This window comes from Balaenoptera ricei, chromosome 1 (assembly GCF_028023285.1).
Source record: "Balaenoptera ricei isolate mBalRic1 chromosome 1, mBalRic1.hap2, whole genome shotgun sequence".
NCBI classification, from domain to species: Eukaryota; Metazoa; Chordata; class Mammalia; order Artiodactyla; family Balaenopteridae; genus Balaenoptera; species Balaenoptera ricei.
The window spans coordinates 32,718,111-32,737,122 of NC_082639.1; the positions used below are offsets into that span (position 1 = coordinate 32,718,111).

Consider the following 19,012-nt stretch of genomic DNA (forward strand, 5'->3'; position numbering starts at 1 on the left):
AAGACTGTGAGATAAAGAGCAAAGAATGTCTTTTCTTTCTTAAACAGCCTAATCTAGTTGAAATGGTAAAATTTTGTGAAATCATTAAGAACACTTTTCAAAAAAAAAAAATAACTACCATTATACATTCTGAACAGATATACCAAGAAGTTACTTGTTAAAGGAGTGATGAATAAATTAGAATTAGGATATGGAATGTGAAGCTGAATTTTGAAGAAACTGATAGATATGGATAATTTGATAAGTTTTAAACCAGGAAACTGAAGAAGTGCCTTGGCATATTGTATCAGGGGCACATGGGATATAGCCAAGTCAATTAACTTTGGAGTTGGTATAGAGTGTAAAGTGGTTAAGACTCAGACACTGGGAAAACATGCTTTAAGTTTAAATTCTTGCTCCTCTGCTCACTAGCTGGTGACATTGGGCAACTAATTTTCTGAGCCTTGGTTTCTTCATCTATAAAATGAGGAGGATGTATGCAAAAAGTTTATTTAGAATAGTGCCTAGGATGTAGTAAGGAGTCTGTAAATTGATGGCAATTATTTCTTTGTGTTCTCAACATTTAGAATGGTGCCCAACGAGAATAATTGCTTAGCGAATTGATGTTTGAACAGTGGAATTTATCCTCAAATATTTTACATGGGGTTCTGTTGAATATTTACTATGTGCCAACATTGTAATACTCATTTTGTGTTACCTTATTTCATTTTTATAACAACATTAGGAGGAAAATCCAGTACTGCCACTATAATTATCATTGTACAGATGAGGAAACTGAGGCTTAGAGGAGTTAAAAACTTCTCACTGTAGTGAAGCTGGGGTTCAAAGTCAGTCAAAGTCATACTCAAAATTCTGTGCTCTTAAGTACCGTATTTTAAGCCACTCTGCCATAAGATCCTGCTTTTCTTGGTTTATATTATTTTCACGCACCCTTTCAGCCTCTCACATGAAAGAATCATCTTAAATGCACTTGCCTTTTATCATATACGACCAGATCTTTTTTGTGATTTTTGACTGATTTCTGAGAACCTGCTGCTATAGAGAAATTTTCTGTTGTTTTTCCATGGGAAACTGAGATTTCAGTACACCTGTAACTATAGAGTATTAATTCTTTTAGGAGGAAATGGAAAGGATCATTTATTCTAAGCCTTGAGGTTTGAAAACACTCAATTGTTCATGACATATGAGTTTTTTAAATTGAATTCAATCTTAGACTCACTTTTATACATGTGTTTCCTCTTGCACCCATTTATTTAAGCCCTATCCTTCCTGCCCAGCTTGAGACAATTCTTTTTTGAATCCTTGAGTGACCTTATTTATCCTGAGCTCCTTTGAATTTATGTGCCTTTATACATTTTGCACACAGATAAATTCCTTGAGGGTTAAGGACTGCTTTAATATGCAGTGCCTTATAAAGTTGGATACTCTATAAATGTACATTGTTGTTGTTCATGGTTGTAACATCTAATCCAGTCCTTTGCATGTTGAAAGAAGGAGGATCTAAATGTAACTTGCAGGAAGAAAGATTTAAGATAAAATTTAAGAACTTTAAGTTTTAAGAAGTAAGTGTGTGTGTGTGTGTGTGTGTGTGTATCTTATCAGTGAAAGTTATGTAATGTTTCCAAACTGGGAAAAAAAACCTTTTCTTCCCTATTTTTCTTAACAGGCACAAGATGCTGGTCTTGGGGTGTCGATTTTACTGTGTGTCAGAGCTCTTCAACTCAGATCAAGTGAGGATGAAGAAATGAAGGCATCAGTTTGTAAAACAATTGCTTGTCTTTTACCAGAAGATTTAGAAGTCAGACGAGCCTGTCAGCTTACAGAATTCTTAATTGAACCCAGTTTGGATGGATTTAATATGTTGGAAGAACTGTATTCCCAGCCAGATCAAAAATTTGATGAAGAAAATGCACCAGTTCCGAATTCTCTCCGATGTGAGCTTTTACTAGCTTTAAAAGCCCACTGGCCTTTTGATCCTGAATTTTGGGACTGGAAAACTTTAAAACGACACTGCCACCAACTTCTAGGACAAGAAGCCTCAGATTCTGATGATGACCTAAGTGGCTATGAACTGTCTATTAATGACACAGATGTTTTAGAGTCATTTCTTAGTGATTACGAGGAAAGTAAAGAAGATAAACAATATAGAAGAAGAGATTTGACAGATCAGCATAAGGAGAAAAGAGACAAAAAACCCATTGGTTCTTCTGAAAGATACCAGAGATGGCTTCAGTATAAATTTTTCTGTTTGTTATGTAAGCGGGAATGTATAGAGGCCAGGATTCTTCATCATTCTAAGATGCATATGGAAGATGGAATTTACACCTGTCCGGTTTGTATTAAAAAATTCAAGAGAAAAGAAATATTTGTTCCTCATGTGATGGAACATGTTAAAATGCCACCAAGCAGAAGGGACCGCTCTAGAAAGAAATTACTGTTGAAAGGCTCTCAAAAGGGAGTTTGTCCCAAGAGCCCTTCTGCAGCCCTGGAGCAAGGTCAGTCATTGAATGAACAAGCCAAAGGAGAGTCACATGAATATGTTACATTCAGCAAATTAGAAGATTGCCACCTGCAAGACAGAGATTTGTACCCATGTCCTGGCACAGACTGTTCCCGTGTGTTTAAGCAGTTTAAATACTTAAGTGTGCATCTTAAAGCTGAACACCAAAATAACGATGAAAATGCCAAGCACTACTTAGATATGAAAAATAGAAGAGAGAAGTGTACTTACTGTCGACGACATTTCATGTCTGCTTTTCACCTGCGAGAGCATGAACAAGTGCATTGTGGTCCTCAGCCTTATATGTGTGTATCTATAGATTGCTATGCTAGGTTTGGATCAGTGAATGAACTGCTTAACCATAAACAAAAACATGATGATCTGCGTTATAAATGTGAATTAAATGGCTGTAATATTGTTTTCAGTGACTTGGGACAGCTTTACCACCATGAAGCACAACACTTTAGGGATGCATCTTACACATGCAACTTTGTTGGCTGTAAAAAGTTCTATTATTCCAAAATTGAATACCAGAATCACCTCTCAATGCATAATGTTGAAAGTTCAAATGGAGCTGTGAAGAAATCAGTGAAACTTGAGCCTGCAGCAGGGGAAAAGCAAGATTGTATTGATCAGCCCCATCTACTTGACCAAGCTGATAAATCACATTTACCAGAGGATCTTCTTTTCTGTGCAGGATCAGCTAGTTCTCAAATAGAAACTGCAGAAAATCTGAAAGAAAACAGTGACAGTAATTCTAGTGATCAATTAAGTCATAGCTCTTCAGCTTCCATGAATGAAGAGTTAATTGACACACTGGATCACTCTGAAACCATGCAGGATATATTATTGTCTCACGAGAAAGTCTTTGTGCCCTCCGGTTTAAAAGAAAAATGTTCCAATGTGGCAGTTTGTTTTGATGGTACTAAGTTTACCTGTGGTTTTGATGGCTGTGGTTCCACGTACAAAAACGCAAGAGGCATGCAGAAGCATCTAAGGAAGGTTCATCCATACCATTTCAAACCCAAAAAGGTAAAGACAAAAGATCTCTTTCCCTGTTTGGGTAATGAACATAATCCAACAACTGAAAAGTTTGATACAGAACCTAAACCTAGCTCAGACACAAACAGTGACTCCCCAGATGAAGGTCTAGATCACAATATTCATACTAAATGTAAACGAGAACATCAGGGTTATTCCTCAGAAGCCTCCATTTGTGCTTCTAAAAGGCCGTGTACAGAGGATACCATGTTGGAACTTCTGTTACGCTTGAAGCATTTAAGCTTGAAAAACTCAATAACACATGGATCTTTCTCAGGGTCATTGCAGGGGTACCCATCCAGTGGTGCTAAGTCTCTTCAAGCGGTGTCACCTACAATCTCAGACCTTAATTTTCAGAATCAAGATGAAAATATGCCAAGTCAGTACCTGGCACAGCTGGCAGCCAAGCCTTTTTTCTGTGAGCTTCAAGGATGCAAATATGAATTTGTGACCAGAGAGGCTTTGTTAATGCATTATCTTAAAAAACATAATTATTCAAAAGAAAAAGTCCTTCAGCTAACCATGTTTCAACATCGGTATTCCCCGTTCCAGTGTCATATCTGCCAAAGGTCATTTACGAGAAAAACACACCTTAGGATTCATTATAAAAACAAACATCAAATTGGCAGCGACAGAGTAACTCAAAAACTGTTAGATAATGAAAAATGTGATCATGAAGGCCCATGCTCAGTAGACAGGTTGAAAGGTGATTGTTCCATGGAACTTGGAGGTGATCCCAACAGTAACTCTCAGAAGCCACACTGTCATTCTAAAAAGGATGAATGCAGTTCAGAAACAGATTTGGAGTCATCCTGCGAAGAAACAGAAAGTAAAACATCTGATATTTCATCACCAATAAGTAGCCATAGAGAAGAAGGAGAAGGAAGAGAGGGGAGAGGTAGCAGGAGAACTGTTGCCAAAGGAAATCTCTGCTATATTTTGAATAAATACCACAAACCATTCCATTGTATCCATAAAACTTGCAACTCCTCATTCACTAATCTAAAAGGCTTGATTCGCCATTACAGGACTGTACATCAATACAACAAAGAACAGTTATGTTTAGAGAAAGACAAAGCGAGAACCAAAAGGGAACTTGTCAAATGCAAAAAGATATTTGCTTGCAAATATAAGGAATGTAACAAACGTTTCCTGTGTTCCAAAGCTCTTGCTAAGCACTGTAGTGACTCTCATAACCTAGACCACATTGAAGAGCCGAAAGTGCTTTCTGAAGCTGAGTCAGTGGCCAGGTTTTCCTGTAACCAGCCTCAGTGCCCTGCTGTTTTTTATACATTCAGCAAGTTGAAGCACCACTTGATGGAACAGCATAATATTGAAGGAGAAATACATTCAGATTATGAAATTCATTGTGATCTTAATGGCTGTGGCCAGATTTTCACCCATCGCAGTAATTATTCTCAACATGTGTATTATCGACATAAGGACTATTATGATGATCTGTTTAGAAGCCAGAAAGTGGCAAATGAAAGGCTACTAAGGAGTGAAAAGGTGTGTCAAACAACTCACACTCAGGGGCATGAACATCAGACTACGAGGAGATCGTTTAATGCTAAGGCTAAAAAATGTGGCTTAATCAAAGAAAAGAAAGCTCCGATTAGTTTTAAAACAAGAGCTGAAGCCCTCCATATGTGTGTGGAGCATTCTGAGCACACGCAGTACCCTTGCATGGTTCAAGGATGCTTATCTGTGGTAAAGTTGGAGAGCAGCATAGTGAGGCATTACAAACGTACCCATCAGATGAGTAGTGCCTATTTAGAGCAACAGATGGAAAATCTTGTCGTTTGTGTTAAGTACGGTACCAAAATTAAGGAGGAGCCCCCTTCTGAAGCAGAGCCCTGTATAAAGAAAGAAGAAGATAGAAGCTGTGAATCAGAGCTCACAAAGCACAGCCATTCCCCAGGTGACAGTAGCATACCTGTCCAGACCGCCGATTCCCTTTATCCAGGTGAAAGGGATGGAGGTCAGAAAGGATGTACAGAAAGCAACCCAGTTTTTGATGCAGATACTCTGCTCTACAGAGGAACTTTGAAATGTAACCATAGTCCAGAAACCACTTCTTTGGAACAATGTAATACAGTTCAGCCTCCTCCTTGTAAAATAGAAAATTCCATTCCTAATCCTGATGGGACTGAAAGTGGGACTTATTTCACAAGTTTCCAGCTGCCTTTACCAAGGATCAAAGACTCAGAAACCGGGCAGCAAAGTTCAGGGCAAGAAAACACTGTAAAAAATTCAACCCATGTCCCAAAAGAGAATTTTAGGAAGCATCCACATCCCAGGTCATTTGATTTGAAGACTTACAAACCTATGGGATTTGAATCTTCATTTCTGAAATTTATTCAGGAAAGTGAAGAGAAAGAAGATGATTTTGATGATTGGGAGCCTTCAGAGCACTTACCATTAAGTAATTCTTCACAACCCGGTAATGACTTAACAGGGAGTGTTATGGCAAATAATATGGTGAATGACAATGACCCTGAAGTTGACATACCTCATTCTTCCAGTGACTCTGCAATTCATGAGAACCTGACTGCAATCCCACCTTTAATAGTAGCTGAGACGACAACAGTTCCTCCCTTGGAAAACCTGAGGGTTGTATTGGACAAAGCATTAACAGACTGTGGAGAACTTGCCTTAAAACAGCTTCATTATCTTCGGCCAGTGGTTGTCCTTGAAAGATCTAAGTTTTCCACACCAATTTTAGAGTTGTTTCCAACAAAAAAGACAGATGAGCTTTGTGTAGGAAGTTCCTAAATAGCAATTTTGTTTTAGAAACAGACTGGCTCCAACACTGCAACATGGGGACAATTGCCAACTCGAACAAAGGCTGAGAACCAGCCACACCATTGTTTAGGGTAGAATAGGCTGTGTATTTACATGAATGTATAATATCTATGTCAGCAGTATTGGCTGAGTCCATTAGCTCTCCAGTTGGTTTATTGATTGGGTTTTTTTTTGTTTGTTTATTAAAAAAAAATGGAACTGTATTCTTGTTTGGTGCTAATTAATACATCAAAATATATTGGGGCTTCCTTTTTCAAATTAAGTGTGCATGATTGTATATGGAACAAATACTAAGATCCCAGGGTGGGAGGGCTAGGGAAAGGGATATGTTCTTACTTGACTTGAATGTGCACCTGAGGGTGCTCTGTGTAATATATTGTACACTACAGCATCTTATATTTTTTGAGTTGAGTTTCAATAAATTACAATTTTTCACCCATTTTTTGTTTAGTCATAATGAGTTTTCATGCCACACATAAATTGGAATTGCACTTATATTTTCTGGAATGTGCACTTATATTTTACCCCAGTAGTTTTTTGTTTCTTATTAACCAAACCATTCAGATCAAGCTTCTTTTTGAATGACTATTGTCTTAAAATTTTTGTGGAAAGAAAATTCCGAGATAGAATAATTAGCTCTGGGAGTCAAGATAGCTCCCAGAAGAGGATGTCCAGGAGTTGTCCAGGTAGAAAGGAGAGCGTATGCCGAACATAATGTGAAGGGCACAGCAAATTCAGAGATGTAAAGTCATGTTTCCAGGCAACTACAAATAATTTGATAGGCTGGCAGTAAAAGGGGAGCACTGGAGCAGATGAGATTATTGTAGAGATAGGCAGGAACCAAACCATGAACACTAAGGACTTTGGACTTGAGTCCATAGGCAGCTGAGAGCCTTTGAAGAATTTTAAACAAAACAGTCATATTAATAATCTATAGATCACTTGAAATGAGTGTGATTTGAGGGGCTGAGAATGGAAACAGTAGATATTAAGACTATTGAAGTAATTGAGGCAAACTTGGTGAGAGTCTGTACTGACAACTGCAGTAGAGGGATGAGTAGATGAAATTGAAAAATTCAAGAGGATTATTGGATGTTGGAGGGTGAAGGAAACGTTTTGAGGAAAACTTAAGGTTCAGTAGTGATAAAGCCAATTGAGGTGGGACTACAAAAGGAAGAAATGGATTTGGGGGAAGAGGATGGAATGTATTCTTATAAATACAGAAGCTTTATTCTCTGTTCCTTTTAAAGTTTTCAGCCACTTTCATTAGCTAGCAATGAAACGACTCATACTCCTAATATCCCTCTCTTATGCCTCTGGTTAAGATTTTAAGATCTTTTCTCTGACCCTTAAACCTTGTTTTATCAGCTCTTCAGGGATTTCATTCTGCCACCTCCTCACCCTAAGAGTCTAAAGCACCCCCCAAGCCCAAGTCATTTCTTGGCTCAGATCCTAGTAGGTAACAGGATTCTCAAACAAGATTCTGTTGAAAGAAAAAGTGACAGAGTGGAACATCTTAGAGGTTGAGGTCACTACTGACTCCTTTGGGATCTTTGGCTAATTTCTTCTGTGGGCTTCAGTTTCCTAACTTACGAAGTGAGGAGGTGTACGTGATCATTTTGAAAGGTCCTTATCTGTGATCTGAGCATGAGAAATAACCAGTGGCCTCATTTAAAGAATTCCTAATACTAGAGATTTTTAGATCAGAACAAGAGAAAGCTGCTAATTTGTTTAAGACAACTATATCCAGCCGAAAAAAAAATTGTAAAAATTTAAAAATAAAGGGGAGGGCTTCCCTGGTGGCGCAGTGGTTAAGAATCCGCCTGTCAGTGCAGGGGACACGGGTTTGAGCCCTGGTCCAGGAAGATCCCACATGCCGTGGAGCAACTAAGCCAGTGAGCCACAACTACAGAGCCTGCGCCCTAGAACCTGCGAGCCACAACTACTGAGCCCATGCACCACAACTACTGAAGCCCGAACACCTGGAGCCCGTGCTCTGCAACGAGAAGCCACTGCAATGAGAAGCCCGCGCACCGCAACAAAGAGTAGCCTCGGCTCGCTGCAACTAGAGAAAGCCTGCACACAGCAATGAAGACTCAACGCAGCCAAAAATAAATTTTTTAAATAAATAAATAAATAATAAAATGGAATTCCTTGGTCGTCCAGTGGGTAGGGCTCTGCACTCCCACTGCAGGGGGCAGTTTCGATCCCTGGTCAGGGAACTAAGATCCTGCATGCCGCCCAGTTCGGCCAAAATAAAATAGACAACTATATCCTTTCAACCACCTCTGACTCCTACCTCCTGAAAGGAACAAGTGAGTCCATTTGCAGTGGAACCAAACCCTAATTTTCAGAACCCAATTGAAAGTTTGCTTTAAGATGACCCTAAGATCATTTTCTGTTCCAGTTGTAGTGGCTTGCTTCGTTTGATCTTTATTGAAGACAATGTTCTGTTAAAAACCAGCATGTGTGATTATATGATAATATAGAAGATCAGAGGGTTATTTTTGAAGTTTTTAGTACTGTCATTTTTACTTGATGTCTCTTTGGGGTTTGTCCCCAACCCCTGACACAGACCTGGAAGCACTGAGTTTGTGCCTCCTAAAATGATAGGTGGAAGTCGAGAATGCCAGACACTTTGATTCTTGAATTTTACCCAGAATTCTCTTGCTTCCGTGTTTCCCCATGTTCAAGAGCACATGTGTGAAAGAGAGTGAGTGGGGAGTAATGGAGAAGAAAGGTTTTGATTAGCCTTCCTAGGGATTTCATCCCTAACCTATCCTCTCGGTCCCAGGTTACCTACTTTTGACCTGCACTGCGAAGGACAGTCACTGGAGAACAGAGTCATTAGCCAAATATTTAAAGATAATTCCAGATGTTTTGGGAGATTAACAAAGCAGATTTGTGACAGGATCTGCCATCATGGAGCTTTAGTGTGAAAGCGGGGGTAACTTACACGTTCTAATCCAAGTGTGGCCGTGGGTCAGCAGCATGGGCATCACCTAGGAGCTTGTGCAAAATGTAGAATGTCAAGTCCAGACCTCCTGGTCCAAAATCTGCATTTCAGTAAGATCTCCAGATGATTCATAGGCACAGAAAAGTTCTAGAAGCAGTGGCCCAGAATACGAAGTGGGAAGTGCTGTGAGAATGCAGGATAATTACACTTTATTTTTTTAGCACTTTACATAAAATTATCTTGTTGAATTTTCATAACAGCATGAAGTCAGTACTGTTAGTATTCTTATTTGACAGATAAAAACTTAAGAGAGGGATGAAGTGTCTTGCCTAGCTGATAAAAGCTAGGAAGAGGTGGAGCCCAGTTTCCAATCTCATCTGACTGGAAAAATATCAGGGAGGGGAACTTAATGTGAAGGAAGAAGGGTGGAAAGTGGCAGGTGGTATTTAAAGTACCAAAAATACCACAGTTCTGTAATTAAGCTGTATTTTTTGTGAAAGTGAGTAGTGGGAGATAAAGTTTGAAGCATAGGTAAAAGCCAGGTCATGCAGATCCAACTCCAGTCATACGTCCAGTGTTGACAGTTACTCATGTGAGAAAGAGGTGGAAAGGAGAAACTATTGTTTCTGTGAATATCATGTGACCTATGAAAAAGTCAGTTTTTCTTTGGGAAAGAAACTTCTGAAAGTCAGAAAAGTTGCTTGGTCCCCTCTTCACCCCCATGGTCGACTGTGAGGCCTCGCGGCTTTATACTCCAGATTCGGGACACAGCCTCCAATTATGTACAGCTGAGTCTGCAAAGAGTGGCCCACTGTGCTAGCAGGCCTGCCTTGTCTACACTTGCAGAAATATAGTCTGTGACGGCCTGCATTTGGAGGCCTGAACCTCTCTGAGGAAGTAACTGGGATAGTCAGGAGATTTAAAAACCTGTCAACCTGTATTTGGCAGGTTTAGCCTGGAAAAGAGAAGACAAGAGGCATAGGAAAGCTATAGCCAAATATTTACTAAGCACACACCTTCTGCCAGCTCCTGGGGAGAATGTTGAACATGACAGGGTAAGTTTCCTGCATCCTGGAGATTAGAGTCTAGTCAGGAAGACAGACATTAAACAAAACACTACAAATAATTAGTTAAATAAAAGTGCTACAAAAGATGCCCTGACTGAGGGAACCAAAAAAGAGGACAGGAAAATCTTCCTTAAAGGAAGCAGTGTTTAAACCTGAAGAAATAATAGGAGTTAGGATAATCCAATTATGTGCCAAGGCTTTGTGGTACAACAGCTTGGTGTGTTAGTGACATTGACAAATCTAGTAGAGCTATAGAGTTAAGAGAATAAAAGGGAAAGGGGTAGGAGAGAAGATTGGATAGGTCAGCAGGAGCCAGGTATTTTAGTGCCTATAACCATGGTCTAGATTTTGGATTTCGTTTGAAAGACAATGAAGAACCTAGTGAAGGTTTGAAAGTAGGCACTGCATAAAGCATAAGTTGCAGTGTAAGCCAAGAAGTCCTAATAGGGCACAATGTGGAAGTGACTGAGGGATGGATGGATGGATGACACTAAAGGTGGGCTGAGGTACCTTGCATGGTGATAAAGTCATCATTGGAGGTGTTCAGGTGTCCGAGAGGGGAGTCAAACAATAAATGGGTTTTCAGACTAGATTCTCTTTGAGGGACTTTATACTATTGAGATCCACAATACCTTGCATTTGGTCATAAACATCACTATAAATAATAGTTGCCCTCTTTTACACAAATTATCGAATTCTCATTATAGTAGCCCTACAAGGTAGGAATTACTCTCACTTTAACAATGAAGATATTGAGCCTCAAGTTAAGTAACCTGCCCAAGGTAACAAAGTTAGTGAATAGTACAGCCAAAATTTGAACCCAGATCCATTATACTCCCAAAGGCCTATCCTCTTAACAGCTACTCTATAAAGCTTCTATAGAAATGAGTACACAAATACGGTAATAGGCACTTGATGATTGAACAGTTTAGGCTATAAAGATATTTGGAATTCTTCTAGGGGACTTTGTATTTACTTAAAAATATTCGAATGCCTGCTAAGCACCAAGCACTAGGGATACAGTAGTCAATAAAATGGACATGGTCCCTGTCTTCCTTGAGTTTACAATAGTCAGGGAAGATACATTAAACCCAAAATTGCACAAATAACCTTAATCGTGTTAAGTGCTTTGAAAGTAAAGTCTAAGGTGCCATGTAACAGGGGGATCTCATCTAGTATAGGAAGTCTTGGGTAATGATTCAGTTGTCACAACCATATTTTTCTCCAAAAAGTTTTTGGTTATCATTCTTTATGGTTTCTGACCTAGGTTTAACTTGTTATATAGTAAAACCCCAAGTCTTATCTGAGTAATTTGTATTCCTTTCTAGAAAAGATTCTGGTTGTGGTCAGTCACTAGCTGACTATGGGTTTAACATCATTAGCAGTCGCTCCTAAATCAGTAGGTCATTTCGCCCTGACATGGTACTATATATCCAACAACATTCTAGACTCCACTTTCTGGATGTGTCCCTGACATCTCAAGCAACTTGCCATACCTCTGCTTCCTGCAAGAACAAAACAGTTATTCTTTCTCCACCAGGCTTCCCTATTCATTTTCTTTCTTTCAGTCAACCAGATGAACAAATCAGAATAGCGTCAGACAATATTTTTCTAGAAGTTGTCATAACTGACCCTTTCTCTCCTTACTTACCATGCCCCTCCCCTCCTCTTGGTGCAAACCCTCTTTTGGATTCTTGCTGTCTTGGTAACTGATCTCACAATTTATATTATACGCTTGTGTGTGAACTACCTTTTTTCATGTAAGATTTTTGGGAACAGACCTTATATTTTATACTTTCATACCTCCTTGTTGAGTAGATAGGTACTAGTCAGTAAATAATGGATTTGATAACATGGCATATAGGTTATGGTACAGCATGCTACTGTTTACAAAGTGCTTAGGAAATTATACCATTTGTTCCTAATATAAATCTTATGAAGGAGATGTAAACAGATGAGCAAAATGAGGCTCAAATATGTCAAAAGCTTTTCCAAAGATCACGATTTCTAAGCAGTAGTGACATATGAAAAAGGAAATGCTACAAAATGATCCAGTAATAACCTCCCTCCACATTTACCAAGTAAACTATTCGCTCTTTAGGAAAGCCCTTTTTAGATCCTGTCTCCTCTAATCTCCACTTAACCTCGGTTTTCTCAGTTGAATTGTGAAAATAATTGCTCTCCATCCCATGGATTGTTGGAAATGTTCTATACACTGTTTAAGAGGGTAACCACTAGCCACATGTGGCTACTTAAATTTACATTTAATAAAATGTAAAATTCAGTTCCCCAGCCACACTGTCCACATTTCAAGTGACTAGTGGCTTCCATGTTGGACAGAGCAAATACAGAACATTTCCATCATTGCAGAAAGTTCTGTTGGACAGTGCTGTGTTAGAGCTAGGACTTGCCGAAGATTAGAGAGAGTGCTGTGACTGAACTGAAAACTCAGGCCACTGTCTGCTTGATTTTGAGTGAGAAGGTTCAGTGGGTGAGTGGGAAACAAGCTGAGATTCAGAACAGTGATATCACAAAGCACGGCTCACAATGGCTTCAGAACTGGACTCCCAGACCACTCTTCCTAACTCGTATCTAGGTTCCTAAAGCCTCTGCATACGCAGTTCCTGGAGCTGCTGTTATATTAAAATGTCACCTTTGTCTTCTATCTGGGACATCATAATAGATTATCTCTCTCTGAGCTCGATATGGAATTATCTACAAGCAACTTTTCTGGGAGAGACTAGTGTGCCTCAGCAAACAAATTTGGGGCTACTAGATAATCTTGCTCCGGCTGTGCAAGTTATCCTGGGGATTTCCTTTTTGATTTTGTTGGGAATAGGAGTATATGCCTTATGGAAACGAAGTGTTCAGTCAATTCAGGTTATACTCTTTTGTTACAGAGAAATTTAAATAGTTTTACATTGAAATTTGGTCAGTTTTCTCCCATATGGCTGCCACCCAGTTTTAAGGCCATGCAGATAAACCAAAGTGAACCTTTGTCTCTGAAGTTGGTTGAAACTACGTTATCCTTAAAAACTTCCATCAGTTAGGTTTTTGGCATAAAAATGGTCTTTCTCACAATGATCTTTGGCTTGTCTTATAGTGAAACACATTAAAGAAGTTCATAATCTGAGAAGGCAGCCTTACCTCCAAATTTATTTGATCATATATTTGTATTCATCTTTGAGTGTCTAACCGTGTGCCAGACACCGTGTGGAGTACCTCTTATAGAATAGCACTGCAAGTAGAAGTGGGATCTTGGGTTTCGCCTTTCTGTTCTTACTGTGCCTTTGCTCTGTAACTGATGAGGAAGCATGTGTATTTATTTAGTCATCACAATGAATATACGGGGGCTCTTTTTGGGAATAGGAGTACAATTGTTTGGGATCATGAAAAACATTTAGGATTTTACATACCTCTGTTTAATTACCAATAATAGCTATATTGACAATATAGTTAAAATGCTTTGAGAATCGCAACAATTCCATGAAATAGAGGTTATTTTCACATGACGAACAAGGAAACTGAGGTGCATTGAGGTTCAGCCTAAATTTAAGGAGATGGGATTTAAAAAGGGCTGTGTTAAAGGGTGACTGGTTTACTTGATAAATGCTGAGATAAGTTATTACTGGATTATTTTGTAGCATTCACTTATTTTCATGTCACTACTGTTGAGAAATCAGTCACATGCATTCTCTTAACCTCTCAAAACCTTGCATGGTAGGCAGGGCAGGGTTATTATCTCCACTTTGTAGGTGAGGGAACTTGGTTATCACTGACCCAAGGTGACATAGATTGTAAAAGCTGGCAAAGCTGAGATTTGAACCCAATTTTTAGGATTCTAAATTAAATTCTTCTCCAAAAATCTCATTTAATATAGTCCAAATGACCTAAATCCCCAACAGGGATTTGTGTGTCTACATATTCATATACATGTATTTCAATTAGAATATAGAAGAATAGAAGGCAAAACACCAAACTCTTATCTGTACTTCTGGGTTCTGCTCTTGTTTGGTTATTGTTTAATTCAATCAGAAAGATGAATTCGCAGCCCTCCAGACACCTCAGCCAAGAAAAAGAGGTAGTATAACAGAGTGATTAATAAGCTCTGGAGTCAGACTACAGGGGCTTCTTCATTCTGTCACTTGCTGTGTGATCTGAGAGCAATCACTTAGCCTGTAAACCCCACTTTCCTTATCTGTGAAATTGGCTTGCTAACAGTGCCTCCCTCAGGGTTTTGGTGAGGATTAAAGGAGATCTTGTATGTATAAAGCCTAGCACACAGTAGTACTCAATAAGCAGTGCTAGTTATTATAAGGAAAAAAGATGATTTTTCTTTCTTTTCCTACCAGGACTCTGTCCTAGCACATTAAAAAAATTTTTTTTCTATGACCAGGAAATCCAGTGTTTCAGACCACTGTGTCCTAAGAGAATATACATGGAAATCAGAATTCCTGGATTCCAGTCCTGGCTCTACCATTTCCAAGTATATGACCTTGGACAATGACAGAGGCCAAACTGGAAGGCATCTAAATGGTTATCCAGCTCTGTTTTTTTCTACATACGTAGGTCCTGCATAGGGAAGGAAACTCCTAGCATAGAGCCTTGCATGAGGCGGACTTTCAGCAAACAGTATCTACTATTATAATCTTTATTAATTATATTAATTATAATAATCCCTGACCTGCCTACCACTCCATTCTGTGGTAAAGATCAAAAGACAAAATAGGTGTGAAGATGTTTTGTTAGAAGGCTTGGCATAGGAATGAGGGATTATTATTACTTTTAGAGTCGTCTTTTGTTTTTGCATCTACAGTAAACTGTGGCATTTCACATGAATAAACAAGTAACGTTCAACTTCTGTTTTATTTTAGAAAATATTGTTGTTTGCAATCACACTCTACAAACTTTACAAGAAAGGCTCAGATTTTTTTCAGGCTTTGCTGGTCCACCCAGAAGGGAATGGTCTCCCATTTCAAGACAGTAATATCTTCTTATCTTTGGGTCTGCAAGAGAAAATTCTGAAAAAACTTCAGACAGTGGAAAACAAAATGAAGAACCTGGAAGGGATGATCATTTCCCAAAAAGCTGCCACAAAGAGAGATTGCTCCTCTGAGCACTACTGCAGCTGCTCCGACTGCCAGAGTCCCTTGCTTACATCAGGGTTTACATCCACATCTGAAATGTGATGGACTCCAATGTTTTCCAGAAAAGCACTGTTTCCCTCATGTGTGCAGTGGTGTATCAATAAAGAGAGAGAACTATATTGAAATTACCCAGCCAGGACTGGCTCTCTATTCAGCAGGGCCCAGCTCCCACTTGTGTGTGTGGTGGGGTTACGTGGGGGATCATGGTGGTTAAAAATGTCTGAGATTGTGGTGCCCACTTGGCAGGCTGGAGACCCTAAGCAGCCATATAGAAAGAATCATGGGAGTGGGAAAAGAAGGGAGAGTGGTCAGGGATGTGGCCTTGAGCTCCATGCTGAAGAGGTTGGATTCGATATAATAAAAACAGCAAGAAAGTGCTGTTAAGGGTGATGCTGTGGACTGTCCTATAGAGAGGGAGGCTGGCTCTTGTGCTGGTTTTTAGCCTAAAGGTAAATATGTGGCCTGGAGTCTCCCTGCATTAATTATTCAGAGGTGGGCAAGGGTGGGGCTGGACATAAAGGAGATTGTTTGATTTTATCCAACTTTTTCTTTTTAAACATTCTATTAATTAATTTATTTATTTATTTTTGGCTGTGTTGGGTCTTCATTTCTGTGCGAGGGCTTTCTCTAGTTGCGGCCACTCTTCATCGCGGTGCGCGGGCCTCTCACTATCGCGGCCTCTCTTGTTGCGGAGCACAGGCTCCAGATGCGCAGGCTCAGTAGTTGTGGCTCACGGGCCTAGTTGCTCCGTGGCATGTGGGATCTTCTCAGACCAGGGCTCGAACCCGTGTCCCCTGCATCGGCAGGCAGATTCTCAACCACTGCACCACCAGGGAAGTCCTATCCAACTTTTACTAATTCTTTTACTAATTCTCTGTGCTAAGAAAGCATTGTGATCATCCTTGGGAATCTATTCTGAGTGCTTCTGGAGCACTCAGTTTGGTTGGTTGGACAGGTCATTTCAGAACAAGGAATTATAAAAATAATACAGGGAATTCCCTGGCGGTCCAGTGGTTAGGACCCCGCGCTTTCACTGCCGAGGTCGTGGGTTCAATCCCTGGTCAGGGAACTAAGATCCCGCAAGCCGTGCAGCCAAAAAAAAAAAAAAAAAAGATAATACAGAACAAGGGTCATATCTTAACTTAGGTGAATTCTCCTCATGTGAATGCTAGCTTAGCAGGGAGGGAAGAAGGGAAGGAGGCACCTACCTGCCATTCCACTCAGTGAGTGTGTCCCCTGATGAGAAAGATGGCGTACTGGGGAGATGGTGGTAGACGGTCGTCTCAGTGGGTCTCAGATTCCACAAGCCTTATAGTGTGTGCATTTTGCCACAGTAAACGTGATTACAGTCATTGAAACAGTTTGTAACCATCTGACACCTAAATGAAATACTTTATAAACAGTGATTTGTTGCCATGCTGGAGGAAAACGGGCTGCCTTGTTCCACAGGAGACAACACAGCAGTCTCCCAAGTGATGCCGAACAGAGCCCTGTGGGGTTCCCGGGCATGGAGGGTGTTTTGTCCCTCATTTCTTGTAGGCAAGATTCCAGCCTCCATGACCTTCCCTGAGTTCCAAAGGGCAGATTCGAACAGTTGCTAATCTAGGGAGGAGCAGCCAGGAAACCACCTGAGGCAAGATTAAAGGGACCAGAGAAGCTCATCAAGATTAGGAGACCACCAGAGACCCTTCACACACGCTAATCCTGTCAGCAACCCCACCCTTTTGAAACTGTGCAGAAGAAAGAAGAATGCAAGACTTGTCGCTGCCTTGATCCTTACCACATACCTCTGACCGCTACCCCGGACTGTATAACCTCTCCCTATTCCCCAGTGAGGGGGGCACAGTTCTTGAGGCACTAGCCTGCTGTGTTCCCTCTCTGCCTGGCAAAGAAATAAAGCCACTCTTTCTTTCTCCTCCATAGCTCTGTCTCTGTATTTCTGTTTGGCGTTGGTGTACAGAGAACCAAGGTTTTGGCATGACAAGTGACATCTTCCTAAGGGATTTCTGCAGGTAATTCTGATCATAATTTTTGTCCAGTGCATGGGAGTTAAAATGCGACTCCTGAATAAAGATGAGACTTCACTGTGTAGTGCAAAAACAGGCTGGTGAATACAGGGCGGGGCCAGGAAAGCCTTGGCAGAGGAGATGACACTGAGTTGTCCCATAAGGGGTTACACAGGCAGACACTGAAATGGAAAGTATTCCTGCTGGTGGGCTTACCACAGAGCCATGTGAAAAAGAGGATGGCTTACTTGGAGGGCAAGGAGAGTTTCAGGGTGACTGAGAACTGCCTATTTCCAGAGCGACAATGAAGGATTTTGGCTTCAGGGAAGGACACACTAACCTCATCCTCAAATCAGCTTTAATTTATGATGTGAACAGAACAGACGGGAGTTATCAACAATGTGCATTATCTGACAGTGTAGGTGGGAAGGTTTTTAACTGTGCTGCTGAAGGAGTGCCATGCAATCTTTTAAAGTCAGTGTCTCGATTTTTTGTGCTAAATTTCAGTGCCTTCATGCATAGTTCCACTCTTCTTGTCTTGGTTACCGCTCTGGGGTATATCAAAGGAAAGTGTCAGAAGAAGGCCTAGAAGAGTAGAGTGATGTCAGGTAATGAAGGGCCTTAAAGTTCATGCCATACTGTTGGGAATGGCCCAGTGAAGGTTTTTAAACAGGGGAGTAACATAGATTTGGTAGTCTGTGTGGGAGACAGAGGATAGAATGAGCTAGATGCAAAAGAAACTGATGAGGTTGAAACAGGAGGGAAGGGGGCAGGGCACAACCTTTAAAAGAATGACGTAGCCCGAGGACACGACATAAACTGATTAGAAACAAAGAGGTCCAAGATGGCAGACAAGTCGACTTCCACTAGACCTTGAGCCTCAGTATACACTCATTGTAATACAGCGTGATAAATGACACACCCAGAGGTGCCATGACTGTTCCAAGGCCGACCATAAAGGTCAAAAAGTGCTCCACAACAAGAGAAGCCACTGCAATGAGAAGCCCGCGCACCTCAATGAAGAGTAGCCCCCGCTCGCCACAACCAGAGAAAGCCTGCATGCAGCAACGAAGACCCAACGCAGCCAAAAATAAAAATTAATAAATAAATTAATTAATTAAAAAAAAAATACAATAAGGTATCGCCTCACACCAGTTAGAATGGGCATCATCAGAAAATCTACAAACAACAAATGCTGGAGAGGGTGTGGAGAAAAGGGAACCCTCTTGCACTGTTGGTGGGAATGTAAATTGATACAGCCACTATGGAGAACAATAAGGAGGTTCCTTAAAAAACTAAAAATAGAATTACCATATGATCCAGCAAGCCCACTACTGGGCATATACCCAGAGAAAACCGTAATTCAAAAAGACACATGCACCCCAATGTTCATTGCAGCACTATTTACAATAGCCAGGTCATGGAAGCAACCTAAATGCCCATCGACAGACGAATGGATAAAGAAGATGTGGTACATATATAAAATGGAA

General features: G+C 40.4%; 2 protein-coding genes across 3 annotated transcripts in view; both read left to right on the forward strand.

Annotated features, from left to right (window-relative positions):
- RLF (RLF zinc finger) overlaps positions 1-6,761 on the forward strand; it is a 74,964-nt gene extending 68,203 nt beyond the window's left edge. For both annotated transcript variants that reach the window (XM_059919761.1, XM_059919768.1), the window contains one exon: positions 1,667-6,761. In XM_059919761.1, the coding sequence (XP_059775744.1) occupies positions 1,667-6,316 (4,650 nt within the window). In that variant the 3' untranslated portion in view covers positions 6,317-6,761. The remainder of the gene's footprint in view (positions 1-1,666) is intronic.
- A 6,254-nt stretch (positions 6,762-13,015) lies between these two features.
- Positions 13,016-15,984, forward strand: TMCO2 (transmembrane and coiled-coil domains 2). Its single transcript, XM_059897323.1, has 2 exons — positions 13,016-13,249; positions 15,244-15,984. The coding sequence occupies exons 1-2, from the start codon at positions 13,016-13,018 to the stop codon at positions 15,556-15,558; spliced, it is 549 nt and encodes a 182-aa protein (XP_059753306.1). The 3' UTR covers positions 15,559-15,984.
- Positions 15,985-19,012: the final 3,028 nt, after the last annotated feature.

Coding starts and splice junctions, on each gene's coding strand:
- TMCO2 (XM_059897323.1), top strand. CDS start 13,016: ATGTCACCTTTGTCTTCTATCTGGGACATCATAATAGATTATCTCTCT. Junction 13,250..15,243: donor GAAGTGTTCAGTCAATTCAG/GTTATACTCTTT, acceptor GTTTTATTTTAG/AAAATATTGTTGTTTGCAAT.